The sequence below is a fragment of the Carcharhinus amblyrhynchos genome, chromosome 19, assembly GCF_965287045.1.
Source record: "Carcharhinus amblyrhynchos chromosome 19, sCarAmb.v2.hapA, whole genome shotgun sequence".
NCBI classification, from domain to species: domain Eukaryota; kingdom Metazoa; phylum Chordata; class Chondrichthyes; order Carcharhiniformes; family Carcharhinidae; genus Carcharhinus; species Carcharhinus amblyrhynchos.
Window position 1 is genome coordinate 29,105,194 of NC_137342.1, and position 15,722 is coordinate 29,120,915.

At 41.2% G+C, this 15,722-nt stretch overlaps 1 protein-coding gene across 17 annotated transcripts in view; it reads left to right on the top strand.

Annotated features, from left to right (window-relative positions):
- The window catches only part of magi2a (membrane associated guanylate kinase, WW and PDZ domain containing 2a), a 720,803-nt gene that overhangs the window by 575,510 nt on the left and 129,571 nt on the right, over positions 1–15,722 (top strand). For 12 of the 17 annotated variants that reach the window (XM_080207433.1, XM_080207434.1, XM_080207420.1 and 9 more), the window contains 4 exons: positions 11,278–11,335; positions 11,820–11,941; positions 12,294–12,419; positions 12,834–13,016. In XM_080207433.1, the coding sequence (XP_080063559.1) occupies positions 11,278–11,335; positions 11,820–11,941; positions 12,294–12,419; positions 12,834–13,016 (489 nt within the window). The remainder of the gene's footprint in view (positions 1–11,277; positions 11,336–11,819; positions 11,942–12,293; positions 12,420–12,833; positions 13,017–15,722) is intronic. The other 5 variants (XM_080207435.1, XM_080207426.1, XM_080207429.1 and 2 more) reach the window with 1 other exon arrangement.

Sequence of the window (15,722 nt, forward strand, 5' to 3'; positions counted from 1 at the left end):
TTATATTTTTTAAACAGTCGTCTATTATACATCAATTTACAGTAAATTGGTTGTGTCAGACTTAATGTGGAGAATACCCTGCAATTATTACAAATTATGACTTGAAAAGTAATTAAAGATTTGGCTGCTGAGCATTGTTTCTCAACACATGCTCAGTATTTGTAGAAAATTTATAAAACTTTAACATTTTTGCAACAAATGCTTATTTACTCCTGGCGATGTCAAGCAGTGCTTCCAGATTGCCATACAACATGTTCAGGGCAGGTAGGATAGTTTTTAGCTAGGAAAAGTAATATTTGGTGATTAAAAAACAGCTTGATCCCAGCTTTTCATTGCGTACAGCGCTATTCAAAATATTAGGGGACGTTATTCTGAGGGTAAGTTGCTGGTAAGTTTAGAGCTTGCTGTTACTAAGTGTTTTTTTTTAAAGATGTTTTTATTCCTTTCAATTAATACTCCAACTTTGTTTATAAATTGTTAAAAATGTAATCTCAGTCTACCAACTAATTTATTGCAAAGATATGTATTCATGGTGGAAGATGCACTATACATTGAAATATGAAAGTCCTGATTTTAAAATTCTCATCCTTGTTTTTAAATCCCTCCATGGCCTCATCCTTCCCTACCTCCCTAAACTCCTTCAATGCCATAACCGTCTTGAGATATCTGTGCTCCTCTATTTCTAGCTTCTTGTGCATTCCAAATCATAATTACATCACCATTGGTCACTGCCTTAAGTTGCCTATGCCCCAGATCTAGAATTCCCTCCTGACACTTCTCTGTCGCTCTGCCTCACCTTCCTCTTTTAAGAGACTTCGTAAAACCTACCTCTTTGACTAGGTTTCCGATCATCTGACCTAATGTCTCCTTATGTGGCTCCCAAGGCAACAAGCAAACTTCAAGCTTCTTCTGATTTGTAGGATATTAGCATTAAACACATTGACAAGTGACTGCACTCCTTAACAAATACCCAATGCGAGCAATGCCAGTACCACTTAAAACTACTCTGAACTGCATGAAGTCAGACTGCACCTCTTTGGATTCAGATGAATCTGGATTGGGATCAGAGGTAGTGGGGTTCCCCTCAAGTGCGGGGTGTGGTGACAGGGTGTCAGGGTGGAGATTACTGTGATTAGATGTGGTTATGGTGGAATTCCCTGGGGGTCACAGACATGGGTGATATCTCATGCAGGAATCAATCTGGATTTTAAAAGTTACACTGAAGTCAGAAGTGCTTTTATTTCTAATTTTTTCAGACCAACTATTAACATATCACCGGCAGAACCATCCATAGTTAGTAACTTAAATTGCTTTTTCAGATGGTTCCCAGCTCAGTGCAGTTGTCCAGGAAAAGTTTTCACTTCTGGACAATTGCCATGTAACCCTTTATCTGGGAACTTCCAAGAAGGATCCCTGGTGCATCATTGGGTACACCCAAATCCAATGCTGGGGAGCCAGAAAGTTAAGTATAATTAACTTGTTTCAATATATTTTGTCTTTTATTTCCAAAGACCACTTATGGTTCATCAGTAGGTTATTGTTTTGGTTATTTATGATCTAATGTTTGTTTTCTTTATTCACTCATGGGACATGGGCATTGCTGGCTGGCCTGCATTTATTGCCCATCCCTAGTTTCCCTTGATAAAGTGGCGTTGATCTGCCTTCTTGAATCACTGCAGTCCACATGCTGTTGGTTGACCCACAATGCGATTAGGGAGAGAATTCCAGTATTTTGACCCAGCAACTGCGAAGGAATGGTGATATAGTTCGATTCCTGGCTTGGGTAACTGTCAGCGCGGAGCCTGCGTGTTCTCCCCGTGTCTGCGTGGGATCCCTCCAGGTGCTCTGATTTCCTCCCACATTCCAAAAGACATGCTGGTTAGTTGCATTGGCCTTGCTAAACTCTCCTTCAGAGTACCCAAACAGGCACCAGAGTCTGGTAACTCAGGGATTTTCAGAATCATTTCATTGCCGTGTTAATGTAAACCTACTTGTGACACTAATAAATAAACTTTATACATCTCCAAGTCAGGATGGTAAGTGGTCGGAGGGGAACTTGCTTGATGGTGTTCCCATGTATCTACTGCCCTTTTCTTTCTAGATGCAAGGAGTTGTGGGTTTGGAAGGTGCTGTCTTATACACTGCTGCTACTGAGCATCAGTGGTGGATGGAATGGATGTTTGTGGGTATGGCGCGATACAGCAGGCTGCTTTGTCCTGGATGGTGTCAAGCTTCTACTTCACCGTAGTATGAGAACAAAGAACAAAGATAACTACAGGACAGAAACAGCCCTCCAAACCCATGCTGATCACGATGCCCTAACTAAATGAAAAAAAATTCATATCTCTGACCTGCTCTTGGAGCCATTGTGTTTACGTGGTGGATCCAGTTGCGTTTCTGGTCAATGGTAACCCAAAGGATGTTGACAGTAAGGGATTAAATGATGGTAACACCATTGAATGTCAAGGGGCAGTGGTTAGAGTGTTTCTTGTTGGTGAGAATCATTGCCTGGTAATTGTGTGACACGAATGATACCTGCCACTTGTCAGCTCAAGCCTGGATATTGTCCAGATCTTGTTGCATTTGAACAGTAACTGCTTCAGAATCTGAGGAGTCACGAATGGTGCTGAACATTGTACAATCATCGGTGAACATCCCCACTTCTGACCTTATGATGGAGGTAAGGTCATTGATGAAGCAGCTGAAGATGGTTGGGCACAGGACACTATCCTGAGGGATTCTACAGAGACATCCTGGAGCTGAGATGACTGACTCTTCACAACCACAAGCATCTTCCTATGTGCCAGGTATGACTCCAACCAGCGGTGAGTTTGCCCCCAGCACCTGTTAATTCCAGTTTTGCTAGGGTGCCTTGATACCACACTCAGTCAAATGCGGCTGACTTCCGTACTTTCACCTCACCTTTGGAATTCAGTTCTTTTTGTTCATATTTGAACCATGGCTGTAACGAGGTGAGGAGCTGAGTAACCCTGGAGAAACCCAAACTGGGCACCACTAAACAGATTATTGCTGAGCAGGTGCTGCTTGATATTGCTGCTGATGGCCCCTTCCATCACTTTTCTGATGTTTGAGAGTAGACCTATTGGGCGGTAATTGATTGGATTGGATTTATCCTGCTTTTTGTGTACAGGACATACCTGAGCAATTTCCCACATTGTTGGGTAGATGCCAGTTTTAAAACTGTACTGGAAGAGCTTGGCTAGGGGAATGGCAAGTAATGAAGTGCAAGTCTTCAGTACTATTGCCGGATCTTTATCAGAGCCTTTGCAGTATCAGTGCCTCCAGCTGTTTCTTGATATCATGTGGAGTGTATTGAATTGGCTGGAGACTGACACCTGAGATGCTGGGGACCACTGGAGGCTGAGATGGATCATCCACCTGGCATTTCTGGCTGAAGATTGCTTCAGCCTTGTCTTTTGCACTGATGTGCTGGGCTCCTCCATGATTGAGGATGAGGATATTTGTGGAGGCTTCTCCTCCAGTGAACTGCTGAATTGTCCACCACCATTCACAACTGATTGTGGCAGGGCTACAGAATTTGGATCTGATCCATTGGTTGCGGGATAGCTTAGCTCTGTCTATAACTTGCTGTTTGGCAATGCAAGTAGCGTGCGTTCTAGCTTCACCAGGTTGACACCTCATTTTCAGGTATGCCTCGTGCTGCTCCTGGCATGTCTTTCTGCACTCTCCACTGAACCAAGGTTGATCCCCTGGCTTGATGGTAATGATTGAGTGGGGGATATGACATGCCATGAGGGTGTAGACTGGAGTTTTGCTGCTGTTGATGGCCCACCGTGCCATGCTTGAGTTGTCAGATCTGTTCAAAGTCTGTCCCATTTAGCACGGTGATAATGCCACACAGCAAGATGGAGGTTATTCTTAGCGTGAAGGCAGGACTCTGTCTCATTACTCTTACCAATACTGTCATGGACAGATGCATCCACAGCTGGCAAATTGGTAAGGATGAAGTCAAGTATGTTTTTCCCTCTTATTGGTTTCCTCACCACCTGCTGCAGTCCCAGTCTAACAGTTATATCCCTTAGGACCTGACCATCTTGACCAGTAGTGCTACTGCTGAGCCACTCTTGGTGGTGGACATTGAAATCCCCCACCCAGAGTATATTTTGGGCCCTTGTCACCTTCAGTACTTCCTCCAAGTGTTGATCAACATAACTCGTTAGCCGAAGGTGGACAGTACGTGGTAACTAGTATGACGTTTAACCTGAAGCCATGAGACTTTATGGAGTCCATTGTAAATGTTGAGCATTCCTAGGGCAACTCCCTCCTGACTGTATGCCACTGTGCCACCACCTCTGCTGGATCTGTCCTGCTGATGGGACAGGACGTATTCAGGATGGTAATGATGGCATCTGGGGTGTTATCTGTAAGGTATGCTTCTGTGGGAATGACTATGTCAGGCTGTTGCTTCACTGCTCTCTCCCAATTTTGGCACTTGCCCCAGATGTTAGTAGAGAGGACTTTGCAGGGTTGACAAGATTGTTTGTTTTGCTGTTGTCTTTTCTGGTACCTCGGTTGATGCCAGGTGATCTGTCCGGTTACATTCCTTTTTACTGACTTCATAGCAGTTGACACAATTGAGTGGCTTGGTAAGCCATTTCAGAGGACAATTAAGAGTCAACCACATTACTGTAGATCAGGTAAGGACAGAAGGTTTCCTTCCCTAAAGGATATTTGTGAAACAGAGATGGGTTTTTACAACAGTTGACAATGGTTTCATGATCATCAGCAGACTCTTAATGCCACATTTTTTTTATTGAATTCAAATTCTGCCATTTGCTGTAATGGGATTTAAATCTGATATTCTTCCCCTGGAAAAACATGAAATCATTGATGAAAGGAATAAAACACCCCTGCTGTTCCTCAATACATAGTGCCCTATCTGTCCTCGACCCCCAGAGCCCTCGACGCCGGGAGCCCTCAGTATCACTGTGGATAACTTCATGGTGCCCAGTAAGTTGGTAGCTACAGATTCAATGGTCAACCTCAAAAGAGAATGAGATAAATGCATGAACGAAAAAAAAATGCAGGGACATAGGAAAGATCAAAGGAGTAAAACTAACTGGATTGGTTTTTGAAAGAGCTGGCACCAACTCAATGGTCTGAATGGCCTCCTTTGCTTTACTGTTCTATTCTATTATAGAAAAGTGAGAGCTTCAGACATTAGGAGACAGACTGCGCTTAGCCTTGATAGATTTTGTAGCCTCCAGGTATTAGCAGATGATGAGTGCTCTGGTCATTGAAAAACAATGAGAGCTGAAGGTATTGGGAGATGATGAGGGCTCTGGACACTGGATGTGATGAGGGTTCTTGGTACATGAGAACATAAGAACTGTGAGCAGGAGTAGGCCATCTGGCCCTCAAGCCTGCTCTGCCATTCAATAAGATCACGGCTGATCTTTTTATGAACTCGGCTCCACTTACCTGCCTGCTCACCATAACCCTTAATTCCTTTACTGCTCAAAAATTTATCTATCCTTGCCTTCAAAACATTCAATGAGGTAGTCTCAACTGCTTCATTGGGCAGGGAATTCCACAGATACACAACCTTTTGTGTGAAGAAGTTCCTTCTCAACTCAGTTGGGTATTGGGAGATTGAGGGCTCTGGGGTATTGGGAGATGATGAGACTCTGGGTGTTGGAATATGATGAGGATTCCAGGCATCAGGAGATGAGGACTCCGGGCATTAGGAGATGGTGAGGCGCTGGATATGGGAGATCACATGGTCTGGGTATAGTGAGATGATGAAAGCTCTGGATATTGGAACATGATGAGGATTCCGGATACTGGGATTTGATGTGGCCTTCAGCTTTTGGGACATGATGAAAACCTTGCGCATTGGGGAAGGATGAGGATTCCACCTTTTGTAACATGAGGTTTCCAGGTATCTGGAAGTGATAAGATCTCCAGCTGTTAGGAAATGATGAAGACTCTGAGAAGAACATCATACCTGTGCTGAGAACAGCTTTATTCAAACAGCCCCACATTCCACGGCACAACCAACACTTCTAACCTCTCTCCAGCGCAACAGCAAGTCAGAACCAACTATTCACCATTTTCCTTTCCTCGCTTCAGTTTCCCCTCTTTCCATGTTTATGTACAAAGTCAGTGTTTTTCTCAGAGACTGAACCTGTAGGCTGCTCTTACCAATTTCCCCTAAATATTTGGCTTTTTAAAGCAACTCTGATATTAAAGGTATTCTACACACAAAATTTACAGAGCCCAGGTTTTCACCTTGGCATCAAGCCACCTTTGCTTTTCTGCCTGTATTAGGTCCTGCTTTGCTAGGTTTTTCCTTTTGAGCAAGGACAATTTTATAGACTCATCCCTGCTTTCCTCTCACCGAAGCCTGTGATTGGCTACCTAAATAGTTCCTAAAGTAACATTTTCTTCAGTCACAAGTTCTGCTTTTATTACTTCAGTGTTTCAATACCAGAGACCCTTCTCCATCAAAAATCCAATTCCTACAACCCCAATAATTAAAATGGAATGACTGGTTCATGACATCCAGGAGTAGTGGGTAATGATGGGAAAGAATTTTAGGAGATAGTGATAATAAATCAAGTATCACATTGTATTGTTGGATACACGTAGAGAAAATATATTAAAAATGTGGTGAGCAGTTTAGTTTTTGATATTGAACTTTGTAAATGAATTACTGATCTTTGGAAGAGAGGTGAAGTCAAGTGGGTCACATGACTGGTATGTTGCCAATTGTGATAGTAAGTATTGAGCCAGTCTGGGGGCTAGATGGTGTTGAGAGAAATCATAAGATTTCCTTGAAATCTTCTCATGGAACCGAGTGAGCTACAATTGACAATCCCCTGCTTTAGAGAATAGCTTGGAGGCGGGACCTAGCAAAACCCAAACAGAAGTGGCCTGCAGCCAATATCTCTCAGATATTCTGCTGCAGAGGGCTCAGATAAGGATTTTGATGGACTTGCCTACAAGAAAATGTTGATGGCTATGCCACGCCGTTGCACTCTGCTGTTTTTGTCCGCGAGTCCAAACACCTGCCATCCAACCTGATATGGTGCACGCTACAGCCAGCCTACTGGGTCAGAGCTCTTCAAGGTCATTCTGCAAGGATTTCCTCCAGTGAAAGTCAGCAGCTTTCACCTTGCTAACCTTGCACAACGCTAACCGTGCTGCACCCATCCATTGTCAGCAAGTCTTGAAGTCAAACTTTAACCCAGAGTTCTAGCCCAGGGACAGGATTGCACAAACTTGCCTTCAGCCCTTGCTGCCAGCTATTTGGTGACCAGCTGAAAAGAAAGATGAGGAGGAAAACCTAGCATGAGAGAGGAGACAGTCAACATAGCCCCTTTCTTGCTGAAGCTTCTGGCAAACATCCAACTCCAAAATCCAATGTAATCCCAATTCCCTATGGCCAATAATCCTACATCTTTCATCTGTCACTGGCTATCACAATATCCACTTTGTCACAATACAAAAACAAAAATCACCCCAAAATAAATATTCCAACCAAATTTGTAAATCAAACCATGCGTACTGCTCCTGCTTCAATTACAAGTTCAGAGTGTGAAGAAGTTTTTTCTTAGCGAACATCACAGCTGAGTCCAATTCTTACTTTGTCTGAAAAAGAGGCATTTGCATTTTTCAGTAGAAACCATGAGATGTCAGTTCTGGGTGAACAGTCTCCCTCATTTTTTTTATTCTCTATGGCGCAAGAGCATTGAGGCCACTACAGTACTTCAGCTGCTCCCCTGCTGAGACCAGCCCACTGAGTAGAAGCCTGACCTGTAACACATGGCGTGGAAAATGCAAAGTGTTGGGATCTAACCGAAAACCAGCCTGGCTCTCTGGAGAGAAGCAGGCCGATTTTCTCTCCAGATCTTCTGATACTTTGTAAGAAAAAGACAGATGGGTATGTTTCACACCATCATGTTGAGAGACAGGGCCCAAACACACCAGTAATGTCAGGTGCACTGAGATTAGGGCACCATTTTTAATGCAGGAACTGGTGCCCCACCCTTTGATCAGAGCTGGTATCTCTTTTGCACGTCCCCCCATCCCTTCCCTATGAGGCCTTCCATAGGGTCCGCCCCTATGGAAGGCACTGCCACTGGTACAGGTTGGCATGGTGCCAAACCAGCAGTATTAGCCTGTGCCGTGGGCTGTGTCAGGCCACCGCCTAGCCACATCTCTCTCCCCTGGGGTTTCTACATGCTTTTACACCCCCAGGGGGATTTCCATGATAGGTTCATATCTAGGTTAACCTGTTGTAAACTTTGCCAACATTATGTCTGTGAGGTTTGAAAGGCCACCTGGGGCAAAGGGGGTCTTTAATTATATTTAAATTTATTAAAATGTATTAAAATCACAGGCTTGAACCTGATTATGTTGCCAGCAAGGGGAGGTGAAAATCAGAGATCATGATCTCGTCTGTGGGTTTCACCCCTACTGCCATTCCCATACACAGATTGCAGGCTCAAGATCACCCCCATTATTCAACTTACAAACCCACTCAACTATTGAGGAAATTGTATTTTTAAGGTGAACATTAACATTAAAAATATGTGGAGAGCTGTAATACTTCATGAATATTTTCCATTTGCAGTATGTAGAGTTGTAGTTCCCCTCTCAAGCAATTTAATTTAAATTTTAATTGTAGGATTTTTTTTCACCGTTAAGAATGCCAGATTTACACCATATGGTTAGGTGTAACACCAATCATTGTTCCTGTACCCTCCCCCAAAAATTCCTGTTGAAATGATGCTTGTTACTGGCAATAAACATAGAAATATAGAAACTAGAAACAGGAATAAGCCATTCAGCCCGCTGCCAGTCATCTTGATCATAACTGATCGTCGAATTCAACATCCTGATCCTCCTTTCCTCCCATATCCCTTGATCCCTTTAACCCCAGGAGCTATATCTAATGTCTTCTTGAAATCAGATAACACTTTGGCCTCAACTACATTTGGTGGTAGTGAATTTCACACATTCTCCACCCTCTGGGTGAAGAAATTTCTCCTCACCTCAGTTCTAAAAGGATTACCATTTATCCTCAAACTATGACCCCTAGTTCTGGACTCTGACACCATCAGGAACATTCTTTCTGAATATACCCTGTCTAACCTTGTTAGCATTTTATAAGTTTCTCTGAGATCCCCTCTCACTCTTCCAAACCCCAGTGAATATAGGCCTAACCAACTTAGTCTCTTCTCATATAACACTCCTGCCATCCCAGGAATCAGCCTGTCAGACCTTCTATTTACTCCCCCTGTAACAAGGACATCCTTCCTCAGATAAGGACACCAAAACTGCACACAGTATTTCAGGCGTGACCTCACTAATGCCCTAAACACTTACAGCAAAACATCCCTATGCTTACACTCAAATCTTTTCACTATGAAGGCTAGGATACCTAACATACCATTTGCCTTTCTTTACTGCCTGCTTTACCTGCATGCTTACTTTCAGCAACTGATGTATGAGGACTCCAAGGTCTCAATGAATTTCCACCTATTTCAATTTACATCCAATTAAGTAATAATTGTCTTCCTATTATTGCTATCAAAGTAGATAATTTCACACTTAGCCACATAATACTGCATCTGCCTTGCAAATGCTCACACACTCAGATTATCCAAATCATGCTGAAGCATCTCTGCATCCTTCACACAGCTCATCCTCCCACCCGACTTTGTATCATTTGCAAATTTGGAGATAATAATTCAGTTCCCTCTTTCAAGTCATTAATATATAATATGAACAGTTGGGACCGTAGCACGGATCCCTACAGAACCTCATTAGTCACTGACTGCCGATCAGAAAAAGACCCATTTATGTCAACTCTTTGCTTCCTATCTGCTTACCAGCTTTCTATCCATCTCAAGACATTGCCTGCAATCCTATGTGCTTTAATTTTACATAGTAGTCTGTTATGTGAGACCTTGTCGAATGCCTTCTGAAAGTCTAGATAAACCATAGTCACTGGTGCTTCTTGGTCAACTCTACTAGATATATCCTTAAAAAATTCCAGTAGATTCATGAAGCATGATTTCCCTTTTGCAAATCCATGCTGACTGTGTTTGATTATACCACTGTCTTCCAAATGCCAAGTTATGAAATCCTTGATAATAGACTCTAGCAACTTCCTCAGTATTGACATTAGGCTCACTGGTCTATAGTTCCCTGTTTTTGCTCCACCATCCTTTTTGAATATTGGACTTGTGTTAACTACCCTCCAATCTGTCGGAACTATTCCAAAGTCCAAAAGATTTTGGAAAATAACCATCAGTGGATCTACTATTTTCAGGGCCACTTCCTTAAATACCCTGAAATTAAGATTATCAGGATCTGAAGATGTATCCACCTTCAATCCCATCAATTTCCCCAAACCATTTCTCTACTAATGCTGATTTCCTTCAGGCCCTCACCACTACAAGTTTCTCTCAGCACTTCTGGCACATTATTCATGTCTTCCTTTGTGAACACTGAAGCAAAGTACAAATTTAACTCCTCAGCCATTTTTTATTCCCTGTTATGAATTCTTCCATTTCTGACTGTAAAGGACTACATTCGTTTTTGTTAATATCATGAAGCAGTCAGTGAGAAGGTCAATAGTCTCTTCCTGTCAAATCATTCCTTTCCACTCAGCAATTCATAAAGCTCTAAAAGGACTAAATTCATGAAGTACATAAAAACATCTGTCTCTTACCTGAGTTCCTCCTTAAATTTTTCTCATCATCCTGGACAAAGAACAATAAAAACTTGCAATTTTAATTTTCAGAATACGGTTTTTTATCCTATTCTATTACAAATTGTTTTCCTCTATTGTATCAATGCAGTAATGTTAACGTTGTCCTGGACCTTCAGCTAAACTCCAGATGTACTATCCTTTAAACTCATGCTTCATCCCACTATATTGAAATCAAGATTATCATAGTTTTCTATGTTAACTTGTCAGTACCTTAAAATTATCGAATGGCTTACCTCTTTCAGTCTCTCCTTTCTTCATTAAGCTCTGAAAACCCAAATTTGGCATCTCCTTACCATTATTTCCTGCTTTACTTTATTTTCTCGTTTACAGTTGTCAGTCTTGATGATGTTCTGCTTTATGGACCTTGGCACTTTATTTGGCTTCTCATTTTTATTTTAAAATCTGTTGATTGACATATTCAGAAAGCATGCAGAGAAATGGGCTATGCATAAATCACTATTGACTTTCAATACATATTTTTATCTGTAATTACCTTTCTGTCATTTCAGAACTACCGTATGGTTGGGAGAAAATAGACGATCCAGTCTATGGCACCTATTATGTTGAGTAAGTTTGCTGAACATTTCTTTTTACTAGCAAATAGTTCAGAAAAAATAAGTGGATCTCAGATTTACAGAAGATATTTCCATGGTATCTTCAAAATGACTGCACTGTGTGTGGCAATTATTACTTTATTGTGCAATTTCATTGAACGTTCAGCTTTTCGTCATGCTTTCATTTTTTCTGTTAAGGTGAATTGTGGCATCAACTGTTTCATATAGAGATTCTTGTAAATGTGAATTGTGATGACAAAATGATGAGCATTACAGAATAAATAACTTGTTTTTTTGAGCTAAAATTATCAGACATGTTGGTATCTTTAAGATCTGAACAATATAATAAGTATGTCTTTGTTTTTTGTCACCTCTCGCTGTCTCCTGGATTTTTTCTTCCTTGCATATTTCCTACTCTTGATTACTCTTATTTCAATGCTTTTTTTGTGCCATTCTTCTGCTCTTGCTATTTTTCTTTTTTCCATATGATGCTTTAGTCACATAAATCGAAAAACCCAGTTTGAAAATCCTGTTCTCGAAGCAAAGAAGAAGTTGCAGCAGCAACATCCAATGCAGCAGGATCTAGTGCCCTTTCCTTTGCCAGCACCTGGTTTCCGAGGTAATATCGTTATGATACCATATGTAAATGGCATAAAATTTGAAATGTTGTATGCTTTGTTATTGTGATGTCTTTTTTGCGTGCTGAAGTTTATTACTGTTAATGTATCTTTATTAACTTTTAGAGGCTTTTCAATATGTTTCAGGACTAATGCATAAACAAATATAATGTAATTAAAGCATCAATCATTGCAGAAATGATGCTGTAACTACAACCTAGGACATATTAGAATTGGTGGAGATAAATGTTCTTTTGAATTAAGTAGCATGGATTAGCAATATTCTATAGAGTATAGTCATTATTCATAAGATCAAGGCCTAAGAATGAGGGTTTTTCTCCTTTATAACTGTAGAAGGCTCATCATCAACATTACCTAGACCCAAACATACCTGCCCAGGCTCTCTGCCTCAGCGGTCGCGCAGTACGAATGACCTATCTCAATATCGGAGTGACAGTGCTGGAATGTACAGGCTGTATGGTATGTCAAAGTGCAACTTCACAGTCAAGCTGCACTGTTGTAAAGCAGACATTTGTAGTGGGGAATTCTACATCATAGCTTATTATTTGTTGTCAAAGGCACTGGAAGTGGAATGTGGTCTTCTGTTACCTGCTTTAGCATGCTTACAGTAATTGTTTTTAACCCTTTCATTTCCACATTCTCAAGTTTGCTTTTGTTTGCTAAATTCTCTACGAAATGATGAGCTATGCAATTGGTAATAATATTTGTATTCATCATTGTAAAATTAATAAACTTTTTTTTTACAGATTTGAGACTAAAAGGGTTAAAAATAAAAATAAAAACCGCACACTCTCAGTGCCTTTAGCACTGTGATGGCACATGTCTCACAAATGTTTTTTTAAAATACATTTTCTCTTTGCGTTATCAACATAGAAAAGCCACTCTTCACTCGAGATGTTTCACAGCTGAAAGGAACATTTCTTACAACATCACTGAAGAAGAGCAGCATGGGATTTGGATTCACCATTATTGGTGGCGATGAACCTGATGAGTTTCTACAAGTGAAGAGTGTGATACCAGAAGGACCAGCAGCAGTGGATGGCAAAATGGAAATGGGTGAGTGAATCAGAAAAGGCCAATATCCTCTTTCCGTGCTGTGACAGTTCTACGATCTGAATAGGACCTTTAATTAAATAAGTGTCACACGTACTTCAAAGGAACATTATAAAGCAACGTTAAACAGTGAGTTCTTGGCAGTGTAATGGCAGTTGGCCAAAGGCCAGCTCAAAATTAAGGGACATCATAAAGGAAGGGAGGTAAAGAAGCAGAGAGGTTAAGGGAGGAAATTCCAAGTCTGAAGCTAAAGCCATTAATGGTGTAGCAGTTAACAATCTGGAGTACTCAGGAGGTCTGAATTAGATGAGCACAGATATCTCGGAAGTTTGTGGAACTAGAGGATAAACAGAGGGAAGACCATGGAGGGATTTGATCTGCTAGCTCTCTGCAAGGGCAACTCAGCTGGGTCCACCTCCCTCATTTTCCCATAACCATACAAATTCCTCCTCTTCAGATAATTGCCCAATTCTGTCTTAAAGGCCACTTTTGAAAGCCATGATTGAAAATTCTCCACCACATTCTCAGGCAGTGAATTCTAGATTCTAACCACTGTGTAGAAAGGCTTTTCCTTTTCTTTTGTTCTTTTACTATTCACTTTAAATTGGTGGTCTCTAGTTCTCAAATCTCCAACAAGTCTCAACAGTTCCCCTCAATCTGTCGTTTCCAAATCCCTTTGACTTTGAACACCACTAAATAATTTTCTCTCAACCATCTTTAAGTGAACAGCCCCACTTTCATCAATCTACCCATGTAACTATCCACATAACTAATTTATCCCTAGAACCCATAAATCTTTTCTAATGCCTTTACATCCTTCCTAATTGGGCACAATATTCCAGTTGAGGCCTCGTCAGTGTTATATAACGGCCCACTACAACTTGCTTGCTTTTGCACTCTATGCCCTTCCCAGGCACGAGGCTGATTTTGCTGCAGAATACAGCTGGCAATATTGCAAACTGACTTTTTAGCCTTCGCTTATATTTCTCGCCCCGCTACACTACTTGATCAGGGAGGCAGAAACCCCCACCCATGATGTTTGGGTCGTGGCTAGGGTGACCATGGATCATGATCACATTTGCTGAGTTAATGTAAGCACCAACAGATAGATAATAAGATCAGAACATGACAGCCCAGGAAGAACACCTGGCAAAGTATACAAAGAGCAGACTTAGAGAAGTTTGAAGCACTGATTTAAAGATGGCATAGGGTGAGATGAGAGAAAATGGGAGCAAGATCTATCTGAACCAGGATACTGATTGCCTTGATTAGTTAAAAATTGCTTTGTAAATTGCCTTGGTACTATTGCACCAATTATCTCCTTGCCTCTGAGGTCTCTGAATCTCCTAGTATTGGTGCACTGTGGCAGGACCAGATAAGGCTGGGGAATATTAGATTTTGGTGATTATTGATCTTGGTGGTTCGAGAAAGGTTCCCCAGATTCTGTAATAAGGTCACTGCAGTTTTAGATCGATACTAATGACCTTGACTTGAGAGGGCAGGGTTAATCGATCCAAGACAACCTGCCTGCATGAAAGCTGTTTTGGGATTTCCAAAGGATTGTCTGCCCCTGCTGCCATTCCTGCCTCCGAAAAGGGGCCGAAAAACTTCCCCCAGAATCTCAAACAAAGTAAGCTCATGCTATTTGAAATTCTGGGGAGAATTTGTCAGCCCCTTTTTGGAGACAGGAATGGCAGAAGGGTCAGAAAATCCCATTCTTAATGATCCTCGTATAGTCTCATTCGAAACTATTATTTTGCTTGGTGCAGAATGCAGGAAATTGAGCATTAATGTTGCATGCCTAATTATGCACACTATCAAAAGAGCTACTGAAGTACGTAGTCTGTAGATTGTACATGTTGAAAAAATCCTTGCCAAAGCACATAAATGCAACAGAAACCCACCAGATTTCAATTTGGTAGCACAGCTGAGGGAGGTTAAGCCTGTAATAATCGGTCATTTAAGTACTATTCAAAGACTTTATTTATAATTCCTGCAGCATGAGTTGCCAAGATTATGAAGTAAACTTTCCGAGGTTACAACAGGCCCCTGTTATATAGTTAGTTTGTTAATATTGAACATAGCTTGATCCTTTACGTCTCTGAGCTTTGACTATCTCAATAATAATCGGCTCATTTATAGAATTCACTTTGTAGGCAGCAAAAGAACTGCAGCAAGAGCGGGATTTTCTGGCTGCACTCGCTCCAAGACGGGAAAACCATGCACAAAGTCAACGGACCTTTGTATGGTCTGTCCCCACTCACTATGATTCCCGTGGCGTGTGTGACAGGAAAATTCCACCCCAAATGTATAAGATTATATCTATGTTATTTCATTGCCAGTTTTCAGTATTTTATGTGACACCCAACAGCACATTACGCTTTCTAGAAATAATTTATATTTTTAACCTTTATGCAAATTTTAAATCAAACTCACATTAACATTGGAAATATTTAGTTTCCAGCGATAGTCTTTAAGTATTGCTCTGTAGATTTCCAGCTCTGCTCAGTGTATAAATTTATATATGGTGAAATACTAAACAATGCAGGTGAAAATGTCCAAGGTTTTATTCTCAATCATTGCTGAGTTAACTCATTGCAGTGAGGCAATCAGTTGGGGCATTACACTTGACCTTATGCCATTGCAACTACCAAGAGGGAAGATCAACTAAGGCTCCTTCTCCTGGAGAGTATGCATATGTGTGACCAT